A 26,710-nucleotide genomic window follows, 5' to 3' on the forward strand; every position below is an offset into this window, starting at 1 on the left:
AGAAGGAGGGGGAGGAGGAGGAGGAGGAGGGGGAGGAGGAGAAGGAGGAGGAGGACGAGGACGAGGAGGAGGCAACAAAAAAATCAGTGAACTGTTATGTTTTAAATTTCTCTATTCCAATTCCCTTTTCCCTACATCCCTAGAATTCTTGGAAAACAGGAGGCTCAAAACCACAATAGCTAGGAAAACAACCTTAGCCCTATACATAGTTCACAGCTGTAATCCCAGCACTAGAGAGCTAGAGGCAGAAGAGAATTCAAAGTTTGAGGCCTGGGTTGTACAGAGAGACCTTGTATGAAACAAAACTAAAACTAAAATGAACCCCAATAATCTGAAAGTCAGCAGAGAACAGACAGCAGAGAACAGACACTTTGTGTAAAGCTCTTCCAAAATCCAAATTCCTACATCATTGTCACTCTTCAACCAGATAAGAATATCCCTGAAAAAGCCCTATTCATAGGACTTATATTTGTTTATACCAACTCCACACTAGAACAGCCACCACCTGAGCACTTATCAAAGAATCAGCAGCAACTGTTTAGCACTACATCTTCTTGAGTATGTGATATCAACTACAATGAACAAGATACAAGATATAGTTTATTCTTTTCATATTCTAAATATTTCTTACTTGCTTAATTTCTCTTTGTCTTTCTCTAGGTTGTACACACACACACACACACACACACACACACAAACACACACACATCAACTTCTTTTAACCAGAAAACAAAAACCTTCAATATGTATTTATGCAAATACAAGGCCCTAGTCTACTCTCTGCCAGCATGGATCCTAGCTGACACCTATATTACTCATCTTTGTAAAACATCATCTTAAACTTGCATTCATGGCCTCCATTACCATTGGGAAACTGTTTCCATCTCTCCCTTTCAAAAATTATATAAATATGGGCATATATGTGTGCATATGTGCAAAAACATCATACATGTTCATATATTATTTCTGAGATCGATTCTTGAATGTATAACAGAGAACAAATGATATACAGAAGATCTTTGTTATTCATACTGTGAGATACTTGTTCCTAATGAGTAGAAACATCAACATGAGATTTATGAAGACAAATGTTTTGAGTCATAACTCTACTTATAAGTTGAGAAATCAACCTGCCACAATTATAGGTAGGAAGACACATAAACAGTTAGGTGAGTAGCTATTTAGGCAGATATAGATGATAGATATCCTGAAAAATAAAGTAAGATCCCCAAATCTTTAGTCTCAAGAAGGTGCAACAATGGGGAAACATGAAAGTATTCATGGAGACTTCTGCCCAGGAGTCAGTCAGAGTTGAGATGAAAAGGTCTAAGGAACTTTCCTCAGTTTCTCCTAGTGGAAGACTGAAGGCCCAATATGAAAGATGCTTTCAATTCAACAGGGAGAATATTTTCTTGTCTATTATTGATAGTTTTCTTAAACATATGAGTTATATTTATAACTTTGCCTCCTTCTACCCAAGTACTTGAGCTTTGAAGATAATAGTTTTGTGGTAATTATAAATTACTAAGCCACATTTTCAAATTTTACTATTCCACTTGAAAAAAAAGCCCTTTTGCATTTCACCCTGTGATTTTCTTTAAAAGACCCCCAAATAGGCTCATCCCAATGGAGATTCCCTCCCATTACTGACTGGAAAAACCATGCATTTTTTTTTATATTTTGCAAACTCTTGTTAGACAAGGCTATTTGACTTAATTCTTGCGAGCTCCTGACACTCTTTTAGAATATGACAAAATATTAGAGAAATATCATTTACTTTAATAAGGTAATATATATTAAATTTTATTTTTTTTATTTATTAAAAATATTTTTTCTTATCTTTAAGTAGTTGTACCAAGGAGTTTTCATTTAACAAAACAGTTTATGAATAAAATGCATCTCTTGTCACCTATTTATACATACAATCTTACTCATCCACTCAACCCACCCTTTCCCTAACTTTTCTTAATTTTGTAAGAGGTACATTAATGTTTTATTGCGTTCTCCCCCTTTCTCTTCATTCCTTCATTGTAGTGCCCTTGACCCATCCTGTCCTTTTCAAGTACCTGTTTCCTTGTGTTTAATTTGTTTAACTGTGCTTTTTTATCTTTCTAAGGAATTGCACTGAGTTCTCCCTTAAATCTACCATATTTCAATCATTATATTTACGTACTCTTCTTTATCACCCAAGGCATTTACTTATGTTTTTATGCATTTATTATATATTCCAAATATGAGTGAGAACATGTGCATTCAATTGTATGAATATGTTTCCTCATTTCCTCTATTTAAATAATTTTCAAAAACAAAATAAAATGGCTTTAGTATCTAGATTACATTAGAACTAAATCCTGGCTGCCCTGACCATGACTGATATTAATCATTAGCATGCTCTTAGAATTATGTTTTTTAAGCAGAAATCATATCATCATTTACCTGCTTCAAAGCCTGTGATCATTTTCAATTTTAGTCATAGAAAAAAAATCAGATTCCTTTCAATGGGCTACTATATTCCACAGAGCTTGTGTTAACAGTTGTAACTTTTTCAAAGTTAGTTTTGTTTTTTTATATATCCATCTTTTAAACAACTGATAGATCATTTGATAAACAATTGAGTATAATTAGCATGCAGCTTAGAAAAAAAAGTTTCCGAGCTGCTTAGCTCTGTACAGAAACCATACATATTCAGTATACAATTGAAATGTTTTCAGAGAAAGCATTTTTCAGGTGTCATGAACATTTGTTCTCTTCTCTAACATTAGATAAAGACTTCTTAAGCACCCAGAACATGGTGTTTGCTGTACAGAACATCACAGGTCTAAGAAACGAGATAATTTGAGTCTGTAGATGCTAATATAACCAAATAAAACATCATAAGAAAAAAATAGAATGCTAAGAATTCCAAAGAAACTGTGTTTGAGATCCCTTGTTTACTCAGCCCAAAGTATTCCTGAGAGAAATTCTCTCAAAGGAAATGAAAAATGTCCAGGAACCTAAATCTGCTCAGAGTGAAAGAAGTAGATGAGAGGAACAGGTGTCCTGCCTAACTGCATAGTTGTAGTTTACCTCCTTAGCACACAAAACACAAAACCAACTAGGAAACTTGTATAAAACACCTGTCTCTCCAACAGTGTGTTAGCAATAGGAAAATAGAAATCCATTTGTTTCTATACTTATTATTAATGTAGCCAATTATAATACCCTTTCCTAGAAGAAATTACTTCATGTCAAATAACAACATTTGCATTGAAACAATTAAAATTTTCATATCTCTTATAAGTCATATTTATTCTCTTTTGGTAGGTATGAATGTATGTAGATAAGCGTATGTATATCTCTACATATACACATATACATGCATTTGTACACATATATGTATACATTATACACATGCATATATGTGTATATGTATGTGTGTATTAATATATATTTACAGAGGTACACACAAGCATAGATTATTTCTTTGGGTTTTGCATTCAAAACCACTCTCATGGAAATGCTATTGTTACTGGCATTGGCAGACACAAACATAGCTTCCCTACTAAGAAAAAAAGAGCAAGACATTACAAAGGCCCTCATATACCACCTTTCCAGTGTACATCACGGGATGGTAAGTGGCTGGACTCTGCGGGGAGGAGACCAGAGAGCCAAGCCAGCTTTCACACTGACTGTGAACCTTAGCCCTTTGGGTAAGATTCCTGCTGTGAAAAGATGACCATGAAAGACCTCTCAGTGCTATATGGGTCAGAAAAATAACATACACACAGAAAGTATTCAAACCCACTATGTTTCACTGTTATAGTTGCCAGGAAAGACACAATTTTGTTTTTGTAAGTTGCAATATATTTACTAATATAATGTGATGTTAGGAAAACAATTCTTGGAAATGTTATTTTGGACTGTGTTTCTTTCTCTCTGCAAATGTTCTGCATTTTGAAACTGTTCCTTAAAAAGCCTATGGCACCAATCAAATTGGAATTACTGCTTACCTCTACAGGACTACTCTCCCGAAGACTGATTACCTTTTAACCGTGACTCAAGATTTAGTTTTCATAATAGGAAATAACAGTTTCACAGAGTGGTCTGGCAGAGCTTTAAAGAACAGCTTCACTGTGGCTGACATAGGCTTTTATTAACCACATTTCCTGTAGCTGCACAGACAATAAGAAATCCACTTCTCCGGGCAGAACCAATTATAACTGAACAGGTACACTTTTTTCCCTCAGCCTGGTCATGATGTCAAATGTTTGATTAGAAAGGTCTTGTGCTTTTAGCTAAATGAGGCTAAATTTCTTTCTATTTTGCTAGAACAAGCTATTTCTGCCTTTCATTGCATAACCTCTTAGTATCTTAATTCTGGTATCTCAATGGCAAATAGAGTCATAATGTAACACCCTTGAGATGGGTAAAACAATATTGCTATATTTATTTGAAAACAAATTGAGTTAGTTTCAGAAAGGAATTGTTTACATCTTTGTCTGGAATTGATGCACTGTGGAATACAGAAGGGTAGAGGCAAACTAAATGTGAGGATTGGGTAACCAAAGGAAACACGGGGTTGGGATGAGTAACCACAGAGAGGAATCTAAAGGTGAATCAAGGTGAAATAAAGGGAAATATTAAGGCAGAATGGACTATAAGTAGAAGGTACTGCTATGTGCATATCTAAGGGAATAGCACAATCCTGACAGATCAGGTTTTGGAGATGCAGAACTGAAATAGTGAGGAATTATTCTACACAGAAGGAGATCCTTGGAAAAAACCTTTCAGGGAAGGAAAGAGAAGGTGAAACCAGGAGGCAAGCTAGAGGTATAGGTGTGAGCTATTGGTCAAGCCTCAATTTTCTTTCCTCTATTTTTTGTTTACAGTTGAACGCTCAAAAGGACATTGAATGGATTCAATGAGAATTCATAACCTATTTAGAATTTAATAAACTCCAGTAAATAGTTATTAAAAAACAGCAGTAATTACAAAATTGTATTTGAAAGACTAGAGACTAAGAATAGAAACAAGTATTTGTGAATTATAAATTTTAAGTATGATACAATAGTAATTGTATAAATATGAGTCGAGGTATAAAGAGAAATAAAAAAGAACAAATGATTAACCAAAGGAATGTCAAAGCAATCTTACTATATGTAAGATTTTTCTCTTAAAATGACCAGTAAGTCAGTAATGTGAATAACAATTTGAATACATTATGACAAGAAACAAAACGATGATTTACAAGTTGGGCTCAATAATACAGACTAAAAATAAAAATGATAATGATCTAAGTAAGAAAGTATGCATTAATGCACCATTCAAGAAACTCTAAAGAAGTGCAACCTTTAGGGTTTAGTTAATGACAAATAGAAAAGGATGATTTCTAGATATCTGCGTTAGGCTAGTTAGTAGAACATGTTAGTATTTCCAAAAACGAGCAGAGAGGAGGAACAAAGATAGAAATTTTTAATTATTTTATTATTATTTTGATCGGTCATGGGGCTTGAACTCTGAACCTGGGTGCTGTCCCTCAGTTCTTCAGCTCAAGGCTAGTAGTGCTCTACCACTTGAACCACAGCACCACTTCCAGTTTTCTGGTGTTTTCTGTTGGAAGTAAGAGTCTCACGGACTTTCCTGCCAGGGTTGGCTTTGAACCACGATCCTCAGATCTCAGCCTCCTGAGTAGCTAGGATTACACGCATGAGCCATGGCGCCCGGCTGAATTTTTTTTAAAGGTAATGTAGTAGTTCTAAAGTTCACGAATACTCAGTTTCTTGCTACTTCCATGTTTAATCGAACATGACCACCTTTTCACCCTAGCAAAAGAAGGACTGTAAGTTTTTTTTTGACTAGGTAGAGAACAGATGAACTACTTCACATTTTTCTTACTCATTTCCTTCCTCAATGCATGATAACTGACCTTCCAGGAGAAGAAGCCAGGTGAAAATTGGCATTTCAGAAAAAAAAATTCCTTTGACATATTAGAGTGCCATGAATTTAAGTTATAGTTGAGTCTCTGAATGATTTCTGCAATGCTTTGTAAGAAAAATTAGTGCCATGGTTTCAGCTGTCATTCTAAAATCAAAGCTATTCTTTTTTTTTTTTCATTGTCAAGGCAATGTACAGAAGGGTTACAGTTACATAAGTAAGCTGGTGATTACATTTCTTTCTTTTCTTTCTTTTTTTTTGTCGGTCATGGGGCTTGAACTCTGGGCCTGAGTGCTGTCCATCAGATCTTCAGCTCAAGGCAAGCACTCTACTGCTTGTGCCACAGCACCACTTCCGGTTTACTAGTGGTTAATTGAAGATGAGTCTCATGGCCTTTTCTGCCTGGGCTGGCTTTGAACCCCAATCACCAGATCTCAGCCTCCTGAGAAGGAGTAGGCTGAGTAGGATTACAGGCGTGAGTCACCCACACCCGGCTATTACATTTCTTGTATAACTTGTCACCTCTTCCATCATTTTTCTCCCTCTTCCCCACCTCCCCCAAGTTGTACAGATTATTTCCAACATAGTATCTTGTGAGTGTCGCTGTTGCCTCACCATTTTGTTGTTCCCATTCCCTTCCCTAGTTCAGATACACGTATACATAATCCTCAGCAAAATCAAACACAATGACAGCAGGGGATATACCATAGAGGGGAAAAACACAACAGAAAAACAAAATACATTGAGAACAACAATGAAGAAAAACCTCTGTGTCCATGTCTTAAGAGTTCATTTCATCAAAGCTATTCTTTATGAAACCAACTAGCTTAAATGTTCATTTCTTTTCTACTTGGAAAAATAACAATCAGACTTAAGATTTTGGAAGGCTAACATCAGTATGGATGTACCTTTCTATACCTGTAAAACCAGGATAAGAATGATAAAGTAGGACTGACTTCATTAGGCTTACTTGAGGATTAAATGAGTTTATACATGGAATTAGGGACATAATCACTGTCAGCACTCAGATAATAAAACTTGTAGGTTCCTAGGTTTGGGGCTCCTTATGTATTTTTCCTTGTTCCCTGTATTTTTGAACTTCTCAGAGAAGAATTCCAGCTTCTGCTTCCCTCATGGGTTATACTCACTCTTCAAATTCCTTTCTCTCATATATATATATATATATATGATTTAATTTATCATCTATACTGAAGTTCCTGAAATCACAGATCCATAGTTAATGTCATATCACATATCTTAGCTAAGACATTTCACAGATATTTCAAACTAAGGACACATTAAACTCTAACTCAGTTCATGCAAAAGAACCTTAATAGTTATGTCCTGTGCTCCTTATGTTAATGAGTTTTTGACTGAATTTTAGTGAATTTCAGTATCCTCCATTTTGATATGTAGGCCAGATATCACCCTTACATGTGGCTTTCTTGTACCTTACTTTATGTCAACCACACATCCTACAAATTTCATATCACAAGTTTTCTTGAATATGTTTTCCATCTCTTAAGGCAGCATTTTCTTTTCTATATTATTGTTTTAGCTTTCTAAACAAGGCAGGGAAACTTCCCTGCCTTGGTGTGAGTTATCTTATCATAATTATAGTTTTAATTGCTTTATGTGAGGATGAAAAATGTTACCATTATAATTGTACAAATACTAATTTAAAAATTATGGATTATCACAATTCAATTTTAGTACCTTTTCATCATCCTGAAATTTCCCACAACTACGTGTTCTATCTCTATAGACTTGCCTTTTCTAGATATTTTAAGTCTAAAATATTTGTTTCTAAATATTATCGCTATTTTCCTACTGGGAATGTTAAAATGACTTCCATTTTTTTTGTGTGTGTGTCTGCGAAGAATTTAAGTTCCTTAAAAATCAGCGATGTTTAGAAAATCCCAGGCTTTTCAACGTGAAATAAACCAATTTTGTTTTCCTTCATTCTTTAGTGTAGCAGAATAAAATATATTATTTTATCCACAGGGATCAGAAGAAAATAAAAATAAGTTGGGGTCAGGTATTAAAGTTTTAGCTGTGAGCTAAATGAATCTTATGTTTCCTTATTAAAGAAGGGGTGAGGATAAGGACACAATGTTTGCTCCCAGAAAAACTAAAGAAAGGAAAGAATTATGAAAAGAAGAAAAGGATGGGACAGTGGCTGGAGATTCTTCAAAGACAGAATAGAAATGCTTAGGAAATTGGCCAGAAAGATGGATCCAAAATCATAGAAATTTGATGGTTGAAACAAGCATTAGGAAACATAAAATGAAGACATAGGCTTTGATCTTTTGAAGAGAGAATGTGGCAGGGACTTTGTAATTTAGTGGTAAGGAAGTCTCATATTCTATCTATAATGGAGAACCCTGAGCTAAGAAACTAGGTAATTGCACAGATTTATCATCTGAATCTCTATCTTCTACTTTTGTATCATTGCTCCATACTCCAGTCAATGTAAGTCACTCCTAAATCAATGCAGTTATGCCTACATACATGATCACAAATGTATGGTCTTTCTCCTGGCTGGACCACACTAGCCATCAATCAGCATTTGATTACCTATGTCAGTAAATTTTAATAGATTTTAACATTAATATTAACATCATCACAGCAAAGGGCACACAATTAAAGTTCTATACATATGAAGAATTAAAATTACAATTAACTATTTTGACATGGTGAAATAATTAGATATAAATAATTTAAAATAATTTTATTAAGCGGTATCTGGCCAGATTCCATATCTTGGCTATGGTAAATAATGCTGCAATGAACGTGGTTCTGCTGGTAGCTTTAATGTGGTCTTACTTGTAGTCTATCAGGTAAATGCCTAGGATTGTAATTGCTGGGTCATAGGGAAGCTCTGATGAGTCTTTTAGGAACTGCCATACTGCTTTCTAGAGTGATTGGACAAGTATCCATTCACAACTCAGCCTAATAGAGATCTCTTTTTGCTTCTAAGCCAGCATTTGTTATTAATAGTTTCTTGCTAACAGGCATTCTAATTGTGGTGAGGTGGAATCTCAATATTTGCTTTGTGTGTTTATTGGCCATTCTTACCTCTTCTGAGAAGTCTCTCTTTAAGTCATTAGCCCATAAAAACCTACATGTGCAAATGTGTAGTTTATATTTTATCAAAGCTTTATTCTGAAATAGATATTGGATTGATAAATATAATAGAAATTTTATATAAATTATCTTTAGAAACTGCAAAACCAGCTAGAATTTCATCCTCTGCCAGTTTCCAACTATTATTTTGATTGTTTTTAATTAATAAAGTAAAACTGGCCATTGAGAGCTCAAAGAATTTGACTTGCCTATCTAGTAATCCCAACACTCATCTTAGTGACTCCAGGCACTAAAACTTCTATTGGGATTATGGGAATTTGCCGAATCAGTTGTCCTTAACTTTGTAGATACTACATACAGAACATCCCAAACTTCTTTTATTATTGCTGGTCATTTTAAGCAGGGATTTCTGTGTTGTGGAAATTTAAGAAAAGGAAACTCATTCTAATTTTCTTTAAAGCCAGAAATCTAATACAAAGTAATTCACTGGATCATTTTTCTAATCTCCTGGAGAAATAAACTTTTTTTGTATAGCTAAGAAATAGCAATTTTTAGCACTGAGAACATAATAATTACATGTTTGGTGGTATTTTAATTTTTGACACCACAAATAAAGGGTTGGAAATAATATTAACTAAAGTTTTCATTGCTTCTCTATGGAAGAAAGCATTCTCAGCTGCTTGAAAGGTTAAGAGGGCCAGAATTTTGGTTCACTGAAGGATTTCCAAGTGGGAGTTTACTTCAATCATCTCAGAATGAAATAATGGTCTTTAGACATAAACTATCCAGAGAAAATGAATATTTTCTTCTTTGTTTGATGACTTGTTCATTGTTAGTTGAAGTTCTTTTAAAACCAGGAAATGTTTTTGAATGTCTTACTAAATTTAACTGGCTCTTTTAAAGCTCATTTAAACTGGTATTCAGCTACCCAATTCTAGGTATTAACATAGGATAGGTTATGCCTAGAGCAAAACTTTGAAAGTGTAGACTACTCTCCCCCTTTGAGAAGCACAGAAAAACTTATGTCACACATCCCACTTGGCACAGAACTCTATCTGGGAGTTTTCCACTAACAGTTTTCAACCAAACACTTACTTTATCCAGGGTTAACTTTCTCCCATCTTTTCAAGTGTTTCCTTTATAGTTGGCTGTTTATAGACCAGGCCATTTACTAAATCAACATCAGGGACCCAAACACTGTGATTTTATTAATGTTTATGTTGTAGTCTAAAAACAACTCATATATCTGCTAAGAAAATGACATGCTTGTTATCTTGCAGTTAAATTTTGCCATTTTTAAGAAAAGGAAGCTGTTATTTCTTATTTCTAGATTCAAACACCCAACTTTTAAATGTGCCTATATTTGATCTTCATTGCCTTAAAATTTTCTATAATCTCTACTAGACAGCAAACAGATTTGCAAATTTTAGATTGAACCCAGTGGACATACTAATACTAATAGTAGATTCTATATCAGTATTGAGAAGTTCAGAGGCATTTATAAATTCCAAACATTCAATGATTTTAAATCACATCACAGTAAGAAAAACAGAAGGAAATCATATTGCTTGTGATTGAACCCTACCAATAGCAATGGGGTGGATATTATACTCTTCCCTGTTGTGAGAAGATCTAGATTCAGTCCAGGAGCTTGGGCTTTTTAAAACAAACAAACAAACCCCACATTTCAGCCACTCCTCTGTCACCGCAGATCAGAAGTGTTGTTTTAGCACCAGCAGCAGCAACCAAAGAGGGTTCTCTTTGCACTTTCCAGGAACTAGTGCTTTCCATCTGCCCTCTTCAGCCTCACTCTCATTCTGGCTTAGGGTTTCTTCCTGCACATTGTGCAGTACCTAGCCATTACAGCTTCCTTTGTTCTTTGCCTTAATGTGTCCGGTGGGGGTTCTTGTCTGACAGAAATCTAGAAATTCTGGCAACGAAGTGGACACTTGGGCATTAAATAGCCAAACAGAGTTAGTGAAATGCAAGATTTCTGGTCTCTGTTGCAGTCTCTGTAGACATGGAATATCTCATCTTTCAACCAGTGGATTGTTTTTCTATCTGGTTATAGGCCCTTTCATCAGAATGCAGAAGTTACATTTCTCCCGTGTGGTACTCAGAAGTCATAGTCATATATATATCCACGACAGGCAAAGACCCCAGTGAGTATGTGTTCCTCCAAACTACCTGAAACTACTTCTCACAGAAACTAACCTTTGAGGAAGGGCAGTCTATACCACCACCACATTCTTATGTCAATCACCATTTTAGGCATAGTTTCATTTGTTTAGCCATATTATATTATCTTCATTTGATTAAAAAATCCAAATGCACAGTTCCTGAAGATATTATTTCTACATCATGATGTTGTGTCATTTTAAAGGGAATTTGAAGGGTCATTTGGTAAATTCCCTCGCCTGTTTTGATTCCATACATTATTTCATAAACATTAACTATCACATTTAACAAACACTAAAGTTCTTCCATGCAAAACTGCATAGAGCTTGAGGTAGCTTGTCATTCCTTTAGATATCCAACCCACACTGTCCTCTGCCCCTCACCATACTTGAATTACTTCTCTAAATTCTACTACAATCTTCTTTTTGTTGCTTCTTATCTGTGCATTGCTGAAGGTAAAGAATAGTTGGGAATCATACCTTGAAAAATGATTCTTTTCATCACTTCTAGTTTTTTAAATAACTTTTCCTCATTTGTTTTTAATTTCTAAAATGTCTTAGATGAACTTATGGTGTTCACAACTGACAATGAATACTTTTTATAGAGGAATTTGGCTAATACTAAGTACTTTTTAGATTCTTCCTCCTAAACTATACATCTGTCCTGTTATTAGCAATGCAAAAAATGATGTGTAAAGTTAATGATCCATTAGGAAAGCAAAAGTAAACTGATATAATGATGCATCTAGTATTCTTTTCTATAGTGTGAAAAAGCATTTTAACGAAGGAAATGAACTTGAATGTTTAAACTCTGAATAACCCTCACAAATTGCTCTGTAAAGTTAAAGGAATATTCTGTATACAATCCAAAATTCTAGAGGCATGTTTTCAATGATTGCTTCCTGCATGTAAAACATAATGTTCTATCCAATCACTTCGAAACTATTCATTATAGAAAAGCTTTAATGTAGGTATCAGAAGAAACAGAAAAGAAATGTATTAAGGGGTGAAATTGTAATAATAGGAAAGAGTTGGTTGGAAGACTTTAAAAAATAGATTATACAGAGATGGACAGATCTTCTGCTGATGTTCCATAAATGACCCACTAAGCAGATCCGTATCTTCATGATAAGAAACATCACTGAAAATGAGGTTATCTGGCCTGAACACAGGTAAATGATAGCATCTTATGACATTTTAGGTGATTTCAGAGAAAATATAGTGTTTTATTTACTATAGAAGCAAGGAAAATGGCCCGGCACCGGTGGCTCACGCCTGTAATCCTAGCTATTCAGGAGGCTGAGATCTGAGAATCGCGGTTCAAAGCCATCCCGGGCAGGAAAGACCATGAGACTCCTATCTCCAATAAACCACTAGAAAATCGGAAGTGGTGCTGTAGCTCAAGTGGTAGAGCGCTCGCCTTGAGCTGAAGAGCTGAGAGACAGCGCCCAGGCCCAGAGTTCAAGACCCATGACCAACAACAACAACAACAAAAAGAAGCAAGGAAAATGTATATTATTCTTTTCTACCTGAAAAAAAATTAATCAAAGCAAGATCTCCCTAACAACATCTCTCACCTACAGTCCACTATATTTTGATATAAAATTTTACCCTCCCACAAAAGTTCTTTCTAGGACTCAAATATTGGTGAGGATATTGTAACAGGACAGCAAGGTTGCCCTCTTTTCTTTTCTTTCTTTTATTGTCAATTGTGGGTTGAAACTGGGCCTGGGCACTGTCCCTCAGCTCTTCAGCTCAAGGCTAGCACTCTACCACTTGAGCCACAGCACCACTTCCCATTGCCCTCTTTTCATAAAGTACTTTCTATCATTTTAAAAACAATTTGCAAACGCTAATGAATCTTCTGTAGATTGGGACTCAGAATTCAATACCAAGAAGAAATGTAGGGTTTAATCAATAAAGAAGCAATATTAAATAAAGTTGATATGATGCTCTGCATAAAAGAATTTAGTTATGATTACATTCACCTTCACTGCCTAGAAATAGTCATGTTGTTTTATATTTCCCTCCCAATAAAACATTTAAATCATTTTCATCTGTCAAAGGAAAAAAATTAATCTATGAATGATACTTTCCTGGTTTAGGCTTTTTTTCTTCCTTCCTGTTCTGTTTCATCTCCCAATCTACCGGCATGATTTTGAATCTTCTAGTGTTCACATATTATAGTTCTAATATCTATTATTTGAGACAACCAGACTTCATTTCTTTCTTTAGTGCTATTGTTTGAATGCATTTGTCCCTTCAAAAATCCATGTTTTGGATATTTAATTTCCAGAGCAATAGTGCTGGGAAGTGGGGTTTGACAGGAAGTGATTAAGTTACAAGGGATTTAATGGATGAATTTCTCTATAAAAAGGGACCCGAATCAGTGGCTCATGTCTATAATCCAAGCTATTTGGAAGGCAGAACTAGGGAGGAGTGCTAGGTCAGTCAATGTGAAAAGTTCACAAGTTTTCATCTCATCTAATGAGATGCTGGGTTCAGTGGCACACACCTGTCATCCCAGGTATGTGGAAAGTGTAAATAGTAACACTGTGGTCCAAGCCAGCCTGGGCATAAATGGGTAAACCCTACTTGAAGAATAATTGAACATCAAAAAATGCAAACGCCAGGCCTTGAATTCATATCTAAATAAAGGGGAGTGGCAGGGCACCTGGATTGTAGGAATGAGTTTTCTCTCTCCTGCTCTTCTGTCATGTGGAGACTTAATGTTCCTTTCACATCTCTGGATGATGCAACAACATGGTTTCATATTGGAAACAACTTAAATTTGGACTTCCCATTCTCCAGAAATATAAGACAATAGGCTTTTGTTCTTTATAAATTATTCAGCCTGTGATTTTCTGTTACAGAAAATTGAATCTAGAACACGCATTAATCTTGTCCCTAATTTGGCTAGCCAGTAAGTTGATTGAGTCCAGAGATGGACATACATGTAAACCCATGTGACATTCTTTTCTAGTAATGATGTAGAAACTCTCAGCAATCATGTCACCTGTATGACAAAACTTTCCTGGGAAAATAAAACCAATATGTAAAGAAAAATAAAGCACATTCTGGCCATTTTCAATAGCTCCTGAAGCTTAGCTGTGCCCTTAATTTCTCCATGGACAATAGATTCATTATAAGGAAAAATGCAACAAAATCAACAGTAGGTGATATACGGATTTAGCTTTCAAAGATTTTTACTTATTTTCCCCTTTCAACTTTATGTCCTATAGTATTCCTTATGCCATATATTATCTTTTCATTGCCATGATAAGTGACCATAAATTCAACAGTTCAAATACAATAAATTTATGGTCTCACAGTTTTGTAAGTCAGGAGACTGATACTGATTTCACTGCCTCCAATCAAGATATTGTCATTTGTCATTTTTGTTATTGTTGATCTCTTTCTTCTCTCTCTCTCCCTCTCTCTCTCTCTCTCTCTCTAGTTGTACTGTGATTTCAATTCATGGTCTCATGCTTGCTTTACCATCTGATCCATGCCTCTAACATTTCACTACTGCATTCTTTCAGAAGACTGTTAAACAAGAATGCTTGCCAGTTTTTTCTAGCTTCTGAAGGTCACCTGCTTCACTTGGTTTATGGCCCCTTTCTCCATCTTGAAAAACATCCTCTCTAATCTTGACCTCAACTGGAAAAAGGTTCTTTTAAACACTGTGATACAAAACTGGGAATGTGGCTTAGTGGTAGAGTGCTTGCCTAGCATGCATGAAGACCTGGATTTAATTCCTCAGTACCATATAAACAGAAAGATCTGGAGTGATGCTGTGGCTCAAGTGGGAGAGTGCTAGAGTTGAGCAACAGAACCTCAGGGACAGTGCCCACACCCTGAGTTCAAGCCTCAGGTTTAGAAAACAAACAAACAAATAGATAAAACACTGTAATTAATTTTTGTCTACCAGCATAATCTAGGTTAAACTTCTCATCTCAAGGTCCAGAATTTTACAGACACATGCAAAGTCTCCTTTGACATGTAATATAACACCTTCAAATCATCTGGGAATTTAGGTGTATACATTTTTGGGTGAGTGATGGCATTTTTCTGATCACAAATAAAAACAAGGAAAGGATTCCTTTCCACCCATCACCCAGTACTAAATTATGTCATGGAGAAGAGGCAAAGACAGACAGACACTTTTCATGGGAGTATCAACCGCTAATCAATGCTATGAACTGTTTCTTTAAAATTTGAAATGGGAGCTCTGAAGGTGGCGCAGTGGTAGAGTGCTTGCCTTGAATAGATGAGGCCCTGGGTTCAATTCCTTAGCACCACAGAAGCAGAAAAAGCCGGAAGTGGTGTGGTGGCTCAAGTGGTACAGCACTAGCCTTGAGCTGAAGAGCTCAGGGACACCACCGAGGCCCAGAGTTCAGGCCCATGATCAACAAAAAATAAAATAAATTAAAATGAATTTGAAATGACTCCTCCTAAACTGTTATACCAAAAAAGAATATTTCTGCTAGTTTTTTTTTCTAAAAATAAATTTGGTAATTCTTATTAGATTTCTCCAGCATACATTCTGAATGTAATATTTGAGAGGTGAAATGAACATCTCAACATCTTTAGTTGAGCCTTAAAGTCCAAGGTTACTTATGCTTCCAGAGCTCAGGGAGCAAACAAGACATCTCTCTTTGTTTTAGTAATTGTGTAGATTCCCTAAACTGCTAGCACAGCATCTACCAGGACAGAAGGCACTTCTTCTACACTCCCTAGAACCATAGCCGGATAAACAACCCGAACGTCCTAATAGGATGAGATCTTTCCAGGTAGCCAGGAGGCAGACAAAGACAACAAGTGGAGCTGAAGCTGAGCCACCATCCAGAATCTTCAGAGTGGTGATGGGGTTGTTAATTCTATAATGATCTCATACTGTCTGCAATTTTATTGATTTTGTTTTCCAATAGAACTGTTAAAGATTGCAATTCTGAGATAGACATAATGTGGGCAGATGCTCACATTCTCACACACAGTGCTGCCAAGATATTTTTACATCTTTCTTCAGATAAAACAAAATGAAGACATGTGTTAGAGATGCATGTTACCAGAAACTTTCCAGAAAAAAATGGGAGTTTATTGTATGCTCATTTCCTGTATGAAGTATTAAAATAATTCTACCTCGGAAAAATAAACCACTCTTGCTCATCCAACATAAAAAAGATACCTTCCTCTGGGGCAGCTTTTTAAGTCTTCTTAGTTGTGAAACCCTGTGAGTAGGAGCGGTGTGGGCCATTACATCTAAATGCCATTCCTGCTATTTCTCATTCAGTGTAGACTCCATGCCACATTGACTGGTTAAGCATCAAAACACACAATACTGCAACATCTTATGCTCTGGCGATGTTCATTCACCCACTGTGCATCGGAAGGGCTCATTTCAAAGATGGCACGCAAGTAAGAAAAAAGCAAACTCAACAAAAGACTCGAAACAAATTGGCTCATGAATAAAACACTCCAGAGGAAAATCTGGGGACTCACAGCCTTACCTTGGGAGAAGCGGGCAGATCCAGTCTCCTTTCTTCTGCTAGGGTGCGCAGGGTTAACCTGGCTCCCTCGACGGAGGGATGTTTGGGGGGTCTGGGTGGGGGGTGTAAGAGAGAGCTTTCATATCTCCGCATCATGTAATATTGCTCTTCGGTGATCTCTTCCACCAGGCTCCTGACGAGAGGCGAACCTGCGTCCTTGGACACATTGTGAACTAACTGAACAGTCATGTTCCAGCGGCTAGCAGGGATCTCCCAACATTCCCCAGGGTTGGCAAAGTCACTGATGAGCAAGTAAGAGTCTGTGATGTCTTCCTCCAACTGCAGGCCGGGGGTGGATGCCAAGATGTCCTCTTCAATAGAGAGATCTCGCACAGACACCTTCACATTGAACGGCAAGCGGAACTGCTGGCAGAGCTCAGCCAGCTGGTACTGCTTCTTGTCATGAATCACCTCTACAAAACCTCCTTCCATGTACAGAGGGAGCCGCGCGGCCTCTTTGGACTTCGTGAGGAGCTTTTCACAGGCCAGAACATTGACCACTTCTGTGATTCCCTCGCAGAGGACTTCCGTGGTCTCCGAGTGATGAACCAGAAACTGGTCCCCGATGGACACCGAGGAGAGCTCCCGGTGCAGGGGGTGGAAGGCCTTGGTGGCCACCACGTGCAGCGACTCCTTCTCACTCTTGGCTATCTCCAGGTCATAGGCAGTTGGGAACTCGCGAGGCCTCCGCTTGAACTTGCCTTTGTAGCTGGTGGGGATCAAGAAGTGTCTTTTAGGGAAACTGCTTCTGATTTCTGAAGCCAAGATCCTTGATGCCTGGTACTTTTTGTGGATCACAATGGTCTTCCCAGGCTGTAAAATACTATTGGACAGCTGACTTCTGGGAGGTGCTTCTAGCACTTCAGCCACCATGGGAAAGTCTTTATGGGCCATTTCGAAAAGGTCTTCGGTAGAGAGCAGCTGAAGAAACCAGTTAGCATCATGAGAATCAGTAATGTCTTTGACTTCGACGTCTAAACTGGGGAGAATGCGAACAATATCCTTTCGAACTGAAAACAAACAAATAAAAGATAAAAAAAGACTGACATATTATATGTCCAAATGTTTTCTGTGGCCTATCCTCCTAGTGATATAGATCATTTTAATTTAGAAAAAAATGAATTCATATAATTAGAATATTGTAGTTTTTAATGTGACTTTTCAGATTTGGAACTTGGGATGGCTATGTTAAAAAGAATGCAAGTGTGTGTGTGTGTGTGTGTGTGTGTGTGTGTGTTGGTCCTAGGGCTTGAACTCAGGGCCTGGGTGCTGTCCCTGAACTTCTTTGCTCAAGTCTAGCACTCTACCACTTGAGTCACAGCTCCCCTTCTAGCATTTTGGTAGTTCATTAGAGATACAGGAATTTTTCCTGCTGGGGCTGGCATCAAACCTCTATCTTCAGCCTCCTGAGTAGCTAGCTTTACTGGTATCAGCAATTGGCACTCAGCTAAATTCAATTTTATATATAAACAACTCCTATGAGCCCATGTTCAATTAAGGAAGAATATTGACTATTCCTTTGGGCCCTATGCATCTCACCCAAATCATGAATAATAATTTCATGAATATACATGTAAATCTCTATGTGAAAAATGATGTCATTATAGCATTTTAAGTCGTGTTCTTTAGGGCCAGAGTTCAGATAAAATTATTATACAAGAAAGTTTGATACTTTAGACAAAATCCTTTATGTGTAATGCCCAAGACATACATACTTTTTAAATTTGTTTTCTATACTAGAAATAAAACCAAGACATGCATTCTGTGTACAAAATCTTTTCCTGTGAGAAAAAGCATTGTTGTAAAATTACAAGATAAAAAGTATTTAAGAGCTGTGCACTGGTGGCTCATATCCAAAATCCTAGCCACTCAGGACGCTGAGATCCGAGGATCGCGGTTCAAAAGCAGCACAGGAGGAAAAGTCCTTGTGAGTCTTTTTTTTTGGTGGGGGGGGGGGTCCGGTCATGGGGCCTGAACTCTGGGCCTGGGTGCTGTGCCTCAGCTCTTCAGCTCAAGGCTAGCTCTCTACCACTTGAGCCACAGTGCCACTTCTGGCTTTTTTTCTTTTTGCTTATGTGGTGCTGGGGAATCTAACCCAAGGCCTCATGCATGCAAGGCAAGCCCTCTACCACTGAGCCACCTTCCCAGCCCCAGTCCTTGTGAGTCTTATCTCCAATAAACCAGCAAACCAGAAGTGGTGCTGTGGCTTAAGTGGTAGAGTCCTTGAGCTGATAGAGCTCAGGGACAGTGCCCAGGCCCTGAGTTCAAGTCCCATGACCACCACCAACAACAAAAAAGCATTTAAGAGTAATATACAAAAATGAATAGCAAGGTAGAATCTTTTTTCAATGTCATAGTTACTTTTTTTTTCCAGTGCTGTATGCTACCTGGGTAGAAAGAGTAGGAGCGTATGAGTCACAGAACATCCACTCAGAAGCTGAGGAAGACTAGTGGGTACAAATTCATCTTTGGGACAAAGGACTCTTTCTAAGATTTTGTTCTTTCCAAAAGGTCTTCCTTTGAGAACAAAGAGCTACCAAAATACTGTTGTAAATCATTTACCCACTCCCCAGGATACTACCCATTGGTGTTATGATAAAGAGTCTTAAATTCAAAATAAAGTTTTGAGTGTTGATATATTTTTATAAGAGTTTACATGTTTTCTGATGGTTTTCTAAAAGCTTTTGTTCTGTTTTGTTTGTGTCTGTCTAGGGCCTGTGTATTGTCCCTGAGCTTTTTTGCTCTACTACGACTTGAACACCAGCTACATTTCTGGCTTTTTGTTGTTTAAGTGGAGGTGAGAATCTCATAGACTTTCATGCTTCAGATGGCTTTAAACTTTGATCCTCAGCTCTCAGCCCCCTTAGTAGTTAGGATTATAGGCATGAGCCACTGGTGCCTGGCTAACACAAGTTTTTAAGCATTTTCATGATCCAATATTATTTCCCAATCTTTCAAGATATTTTTAGTATTCTTTCTTCCATGTTCTGAAAATGAACAATTTGGGAAACTTAGAATACATAATTTGCTTTCACACACACATACACATATATAATTTGCTCTAGTTAACTTTAGTTATTGCAGATTAAACACAGGACCTCCTGTTTGCTAAGCATTCTACCCCTTCAATCATGCCTCTAATCCTATAGTTTATAGTTTAATTTTGAGATAGGGTCTCACTAACTTTCCCTAGCTGTATCCACCTCTTCATTAGTTAGAAATATAGGTGAACACAACCCCACCTGGCCTTTTCCATTATTACTTGTTTATTCCATATCTAAAAACCTTAATTCTATGACTTCTGTCAGATGACACTTACGTTCTGTATAATGGAGTTTATGAAGACACAGCTTCAAAAAAGTATTCTTTTGTTTCCTTGAGAAGAAAAAGTAAAAATCAATGGCTTCCAATAGATTGAAATCTATAAAACTTCTAACACAGAACAAGAAGGTTAATAAAAAGAGAAACTTTTACCTCCTTAATCAGTTCATTTTCTAAGGTTTATCAGATGCTAATGATTGAAATTATTACCACAGGCTTCCTAGAATCCAGAGGTAATTTTAGAACTAAAATCTTGTAACTGATGCAAAAAGTAAGTAAGTTTAAATATTCTAGAGCTAGAGGGACATAGTACTTGCAGGCTATTTCTCCAGTCTCAAGAATGACTAGAGATTGATGTAATATATGACATCAAGTACTTTGTGGAATCTCTAAATCACTCCATCAGGACACCTTTGCCACAACGCAAGCTGAATCCCCAAATATATTTGTGTTGGTAGATGCACTGAACCAAGATTAGCCTAATTGAAACACCATAGCTGCCAGAGAAAGCCTCCAGATCAGGCTTTCCAATCTCTGTACCAACTTTGTGTATCTAAGCTATTGACTTATCTTTAATACTTCTCTTTTCAAGTCTTCTAAAGTTATGATAACCAATCTCATTTCAATAACATATCAACAGTATTTGACAAAGAAGATTTTGGCTCCCTCTGCTTTGATCCGTTTTCCTCACTTTTTTTTTAATCTTGATTTTTCTCAAGACTTTTTTCTTGGTTTCTTGTCTTGTCACACCACCCACTATTTAAACACATGCCTTTTAGTGTGTCTTAGCTCTCTTCGTTAATCTACACTCACACCTACAGAAATGTTACAGTCTCATGTATTCAAATATCATCTATCTGCTAAGGATTCCATACAGTATAGCTCTAGCCAAGTCTTTCTCCTGACTTCCATATAGCTCTTTCAGATCTTCTTTTGGATTACTGGTAGCTGTATTAAACTTAAAATTCTCAAACTAAATTATGATTTTCCTATCCTCTCCTAGGCCTGGTTAATCGGGATTGTTTCTCCATCACAGTTACTGCAAAAAAAAATTCTCCCTGTTTAACTTATAGAGCTCAGAAACATCCCTAGCTTCTCTCTTTCATTAACATCTGAAGTTCCATTCATCAGCACTACTCTGATCTCTGATCTATGCAACATTATTTCTTATCTTGTCTGTGATGATGGTTTCCTAATCAGACTCCATACAGTCAAATCTCAAAAGAGATTGGCCAGAGATCTCCTGAAATGTTAAAACAAGTATGGCTACTGTCTGTCCACAGAACTACAACTTGACCCTTTTTACTTAAAAGCAAAGTCTTTACCTGGTCCATGGTGTTACTTATATCTAATATTCTACTGCATTTCTCCACTCTAAATCACTTCTATCTCCCTGTATCTCTTCATTTTCCATCACACTTTGCATTCCATGCTTTTTCTGACTGCTACATCTTTCAACCAGAAATATTCTTCATCAATCCCACTTACAAGTCTTCCTAACTATTCTTATCAATGACACTTGTTTTAAGTATTCATTTAAAAAATGCAATCATCCTGCTCTTTGACCTTCTGTTTCTTCACTTTTCTTCTATTTCTTTAACTTCAATCATTCAAAAATGTGCATATTTTCTATAACTTATTTCCTGAAGCTGTAGATAGCATTTATTCCCAGAGACAGAAGTCACTAATTGTTTTGTCCATCAATAATTCAATGTATATAATGGTGTCTCAATCATAGCAGATATTTACTAAATGAATTAAATGACTGCAACACAATTGTCAGCACAATATACTGAAGCAATCATTAAAAGAAGTGATTCGGTAAACAAGTAGAGCTCCACATGAAATTTCACTATGTAAGGAAGTTTGCACCACTGAAACTCTTGATATATCTAAGTAGACATTGTAGGCTTTATTTAAAAAGTGTTATTGAAGGTGATATTTATCTTATTTAATGATCTATCCAATATATGAAGTAGTTGTTAAATTTTGACAAAATAACATACCTGTTTAGTATAAAGATGTGGGCAGAATGAATTCTTTTTCATCCAAGAAAAAAGACCAGGTAAAATTGCCATATGCATGCCAAAAGACAAAGTGAAATTGCACATGCAGTGTTCTCTTAGATCAATTTCAAAATTTATGTCATAGAGTGAATCATTACCCCTAACACTAGAGAATAGATGAATACAAAAGCAAAACTTACTGCAAGTAGAAACTACTGTAGAAACTCTACAACTGTGAAGAGCATGTAAAGGATTATTGATTCTTTCTGGTGGGCTGAATATAGAGTTGCTTGACACTGTGGTATCTTAAGAAACTCCACACCATGTTGTCTGAGTGATGGTTGGAGAAAAACCCCCTTGTGATTTTGGCAGGGTGAAGGGAAAAAACAAACTTTGTTATTCTGATCTCCTTTTAAAAGATCTCCCCACAGGACAACCATCTCACCATAGTCTAACCATCTTTTTTTTTTTTTTACCATAACCTAACCACCATGGAAGAAGGTAATTACCCTATCTGATCCACCTGTAACCCTCTACATGTAAAAAAGGAAATACTCAATTCCTACCCCCTTTTATCCTCCCACAGAGGGAAGGTGGGGGGAATTCCCAAGTCCATAATCAACTAATCATTCTCTATCCCACAAAGGGGAAAAAATAATCTGAGGAGAGCTGATGAAGGGCATGTCCCAGATGCACAGGCTCACTGAATGACCAAAACCTACTTATAAGGTTATAGAATGATCACAATTTCCCCTCCCTCAATAAAGCACACCCTATATCAATGGGAATCCCACTGGGGAATGCCATTTAAAACCCTACTTAAGATGGAACTCTTAGGAATACACACAAAGAGAACAAGACAAGCACACTATAAGAAATTCTAACCTCTGACACTTACAAGCATAGTGAATAGTAAAAACCAACTATGTCTAGCCAGATAAACAGTAAACTTCACACTACAAGGTTATTTACCTTAGTTCTTTTCCACTGAAACATCCTATCTGTCAAAAATTTACACAATATGTTAAAAGAAAATAAAGAGAAACCTGAGGAAACAAAGCCAGGATACAAACTCAGATATAGAAGTTCTGGGAGCATAATAAGATCAAGAACTTAATGTGTGGTTAATATAAAATGGGAAGGGGAACACAAAAGAAGAACAAATGAGTAATATAATCAGATTAATGGAAAATTACAAAGAAATGGTAGAAAAAAATGAAGAATTACTTTGATGGATTACTCAATAGACCAGACATTGCCAAGAAAAGGATCAGAAATGTGGAGATAAGCCAATTAAAACTTCTTCAGTGGAAAAGTAAAAATGGCTGAAAAATAAAATACCTAAAAATTCTGGGATGATTACAAAAGATGTTGCATGGATGTAATGGTTATACCAGAAAGAAAAGGAAAGGAAAGGAAGGGTAGTGATACCTAGGACTATTTTGTTCAATCTGCATAAAACAAAAGATAAAGAGAAAACATGGAGCCAGAGAAAGGAAAAAAGGAGGAATAGATGTAAGGTTTACACTGGAATTATCCCCAGAAACCAAGCAGGAAGAAGAAAGAGGTAAAAAGTATTCAAATTGCAGATAACCTTCAGGACTTCTTTTCACACGTATCTGTCATTCTTTCTATATTTTCATTCTTTAAGGAACCCTGGCAAATTTTTATATTATTATTTTTATTATTATTCCAAAAGAGAAAAGATAGATACCCAGTGGAGAGATCTCTTTATGTAATTCAACAACTTAAAGGAGGTGGAAAAGGGACTTAAATAATTCTTTTTCAGTTTACTTCCTGGTTCTAATTTCTGAGCCTGGTGTTTTTAATTTTTGTTATGTAATATAATTTCTATGTCTTCTTGTCTATGTGTCCTGACTCATAGAGTAAGGGAAGAGTGTTAGATGAGGAATAAATGAAGAAAAATAATACTTTTTATTTTTATTAATGATAGATGATAAACAGTAGCTAGCCATGAGCAATGGAGAAAGGCAAAGGGGACCCAAGATGGTAGCTAAGATCACAAAATCTTTAAGAAATAATAGTGGAATTAGACTTCCCAACTGACAGGTATGAACTCAGCCCTGTAGACTCAACCTAGGTGCAGGAAATTGTCAGGTGCCATCCCAATAAGCACTTGAACTCTAAAGGCCAATGCTGTTGTTGTTGTTGGTTTGTTTTTTTTTTATCATAGATACAACTTATCAGTCTATTGAAAGTGTATTTGTAACAGTTACTTAAACTGCTTTTGCCTGGTCTGTCTTTATTTTGTGATTCTTATTGTTCTAAGCCATTCTTGCCACAGTCACTTGTCAATCACCTTGGGTTCCAGGAAAGACAGGACTGCTTAATAACAAAGGACTAAAATTTTAGTCCCTTCAAACTGAAGTCTTCAGGGCAGATCATCTCTAAATAGGGATAATTGCTAGTAATGATCAGGTTGCACTCTGGAATGAGAGCCATCATTTTGTAGGAACCAGATTGCTCTCTTCAAGTGATGTCCATTATAACTACTTCTCCAGAATGGGGAGAGCCAGAACCCAGAAAATGACCAGCCAGGCAAAATCTATAATCTTAAACTTTGCATATCTTTGTTCTCTGTCCCCAATTCTTCCTCTACCTAAACCTAATGCTCAGATGACTGAAGATAAATTAAACTGTCACCTTCCTGTGCATCATGCCACATATCCCATGTTCTGCCATATTCCTTTTGTAATAAACTCTTTCTCTTTCATGGCATTCACTGTATTGATGCCTTACCTAAATTCTCCTGAGTCAAAGACACAACTAAGGTTGATTAGCAGAACTTACTTTCCAGGAACAGTAGGATAGAACTTGTTTAAAATAAAACAAGGGAAATAAATGACAGTAGTGTTACAATAGGTTGGGGGACAGGCAAATACTTTGTTGTACAATATTTTTACTACTCATGAACTTATTTATTTATGTTGTTTGAAAGAGGCCTTCGATTAGTCATAAATGTATATAGCAAACTCTAGGACAACAATTTTAAAAATATTTTTCTACATTGTCATTGATACACTAAAAGAACAGACACATGATATGAAAGACTCAATACTACAATTTTTGGGAAAAGAATGGAAGAATAGCACATCTAATTTGAGAGTGATGATAAGGACAGATACTGTGAAAGACACAAAATAATAGTTCAATGGGAGGAGAAGCTGAAGAATGAGTACACCTTCTCTATAAATCATACAGATAGGTTGCACATTTATTGAGAACTCAATCTGCCTAATTCCTTTTGTATTAACTTCAAATTGTAGATCTCATCTGTGGAAACACTAGAACATTACTATTTTTATATAGTGTTCTCTACTTTTCCATGTTTTAATTTTTCCATTATAAAAAGTTGAAATAAAGACACACTTGTTTAAGGTTAATGAAAAATTTGAAAATACTGTCTCAAGTTTTTACACTGGAATAAATTTAACTACATTTAAGAAAAAAATTGGTTGTGGGGCTAAGTGTTGTCCCTGAGCTTTCTTTGCTCAAGAATAGTGTACTACTACTTTGAGCCATAGCTCTGCTTCTGGCTTTTTACGTGGTTAATTGGAGATAAGTGACTGATAGACTTTCCTGCCTGGGCTGGTGTTGAACTGTGATCCTCAGATCTCAGCCTTATGAATAGTTAGGATTACAGGTGTGAGCCAAGTACCGGCTTAACTAATTTTTTTTTAATTTAATTTAATTTTATTTGTGAACATACTGTACAGAGGGGTTACACTTGCATGGGCAGGATAATGTGTACATTTCTTATCAAGCATTGCAGCCTCCTCCTTTGTTTACCCTTCCCTTCCCATCCCTTCCCAGCCTCCCCCCTCCCCCCATCCCAATCCTTCTCCTTCCCCCTTCCCCCCCCTCCCCCCCCCCCGGCTTAACTAATTTTTATGACAGATGTTACACCTAAAAATCTCTGCTAGAGGAAGACAACTTATTTTTGTTTTTCTTAGTAAATACAGTGTTATATAATATTTAAAATATAAGATAAAATCATAAAAACATATTTATGAACATATAATTAAAGCATACATTAAAACAATTAAATAATATATAATTATGTAATATATTATATGCAATATATAATATATAGTTTATATAATTTATATGTTATATATAATATATAGTTTATATAATTTATATATGCTATATATGTATAAAATATATGTAATGTATAATATCATATAAGTAGTTTTGTACCACAAACTTTTTAAAGAAGCATTTTGCTATTTTACAATTGGAAAACATAATCTTCTCTCAGAGGACATATAGATAGTAAGCTAAATTTAAAAATGTCACTTTCTGAAAAGTTCTCTTTGACTTTAAAATTATAGATAAGAAAGCAGAAACTCAGCAGGAGAAACATTTCTGGAGGTACTTATTTAAAATTTTCCAGCTTCAAACTAGAAGCAATATAAAATTAAACAATCCTAGTCTAAACTTCCCAAATTGAATTGATTCTGGCTGAAAATGGTTTGGTTTTCCAAAGGGAGCTTCTGTTAAAAACAATTTTGTTTCCATTTTTCTCTAACAAATTAAGATAAATTTCCTCTTTATGTTGCTGAGTTATTTTCCTAAATCCTTGTCTTTGTAGCTGTTCCTTCAGAGAAAGTCTCTGTAATGTGCTGCTATTCTA

At 36.2% G+C, this 26,710-nt stretch overlaps 1 protein-coding gene across 2 annotated transcripts in view; it reads right to left on the minus strand.

Annotated features, from left to right (window-relative positions):
- The window catches only part of Themis (thymocyte selection associated), a 162,696-nt gene that overhangs the window by 59,271 nt on the left and 76,715 nt on the right, over window positions 1-26,710 (minus strand). For both annotated transcript variants that reach the window (XM_013026770.1, XM_013026768.1), the window contains exon 4: window positions 16,688-17,736. In XM_013026770.1, the coding sequence (XP_012882224.1) occupies window positions 16,688-17,736 (1,049 nt within the window). The remainder of the gene's footprint in view (window positions 1-16,687; window positions 17,737-26,710) is intronic.

The sequence above is a fragment of the Dipodomys ordii genome, unplaced genomic scaffold (genome assembly GCF_000151885.1).
Source record: "Dipodomys ordii isolate 6190 unplaced genomic scaffold, Dord_2.0 Scaffold97, whole genome shotgun sequence".
Taxonomy (NCBI): domain Eukaryota; kingdom Metazoa; phylum Chordata; class Mammalia; order Rodentia; family Heteromyidae; genus Dipodomys; species Dipodomys ordii.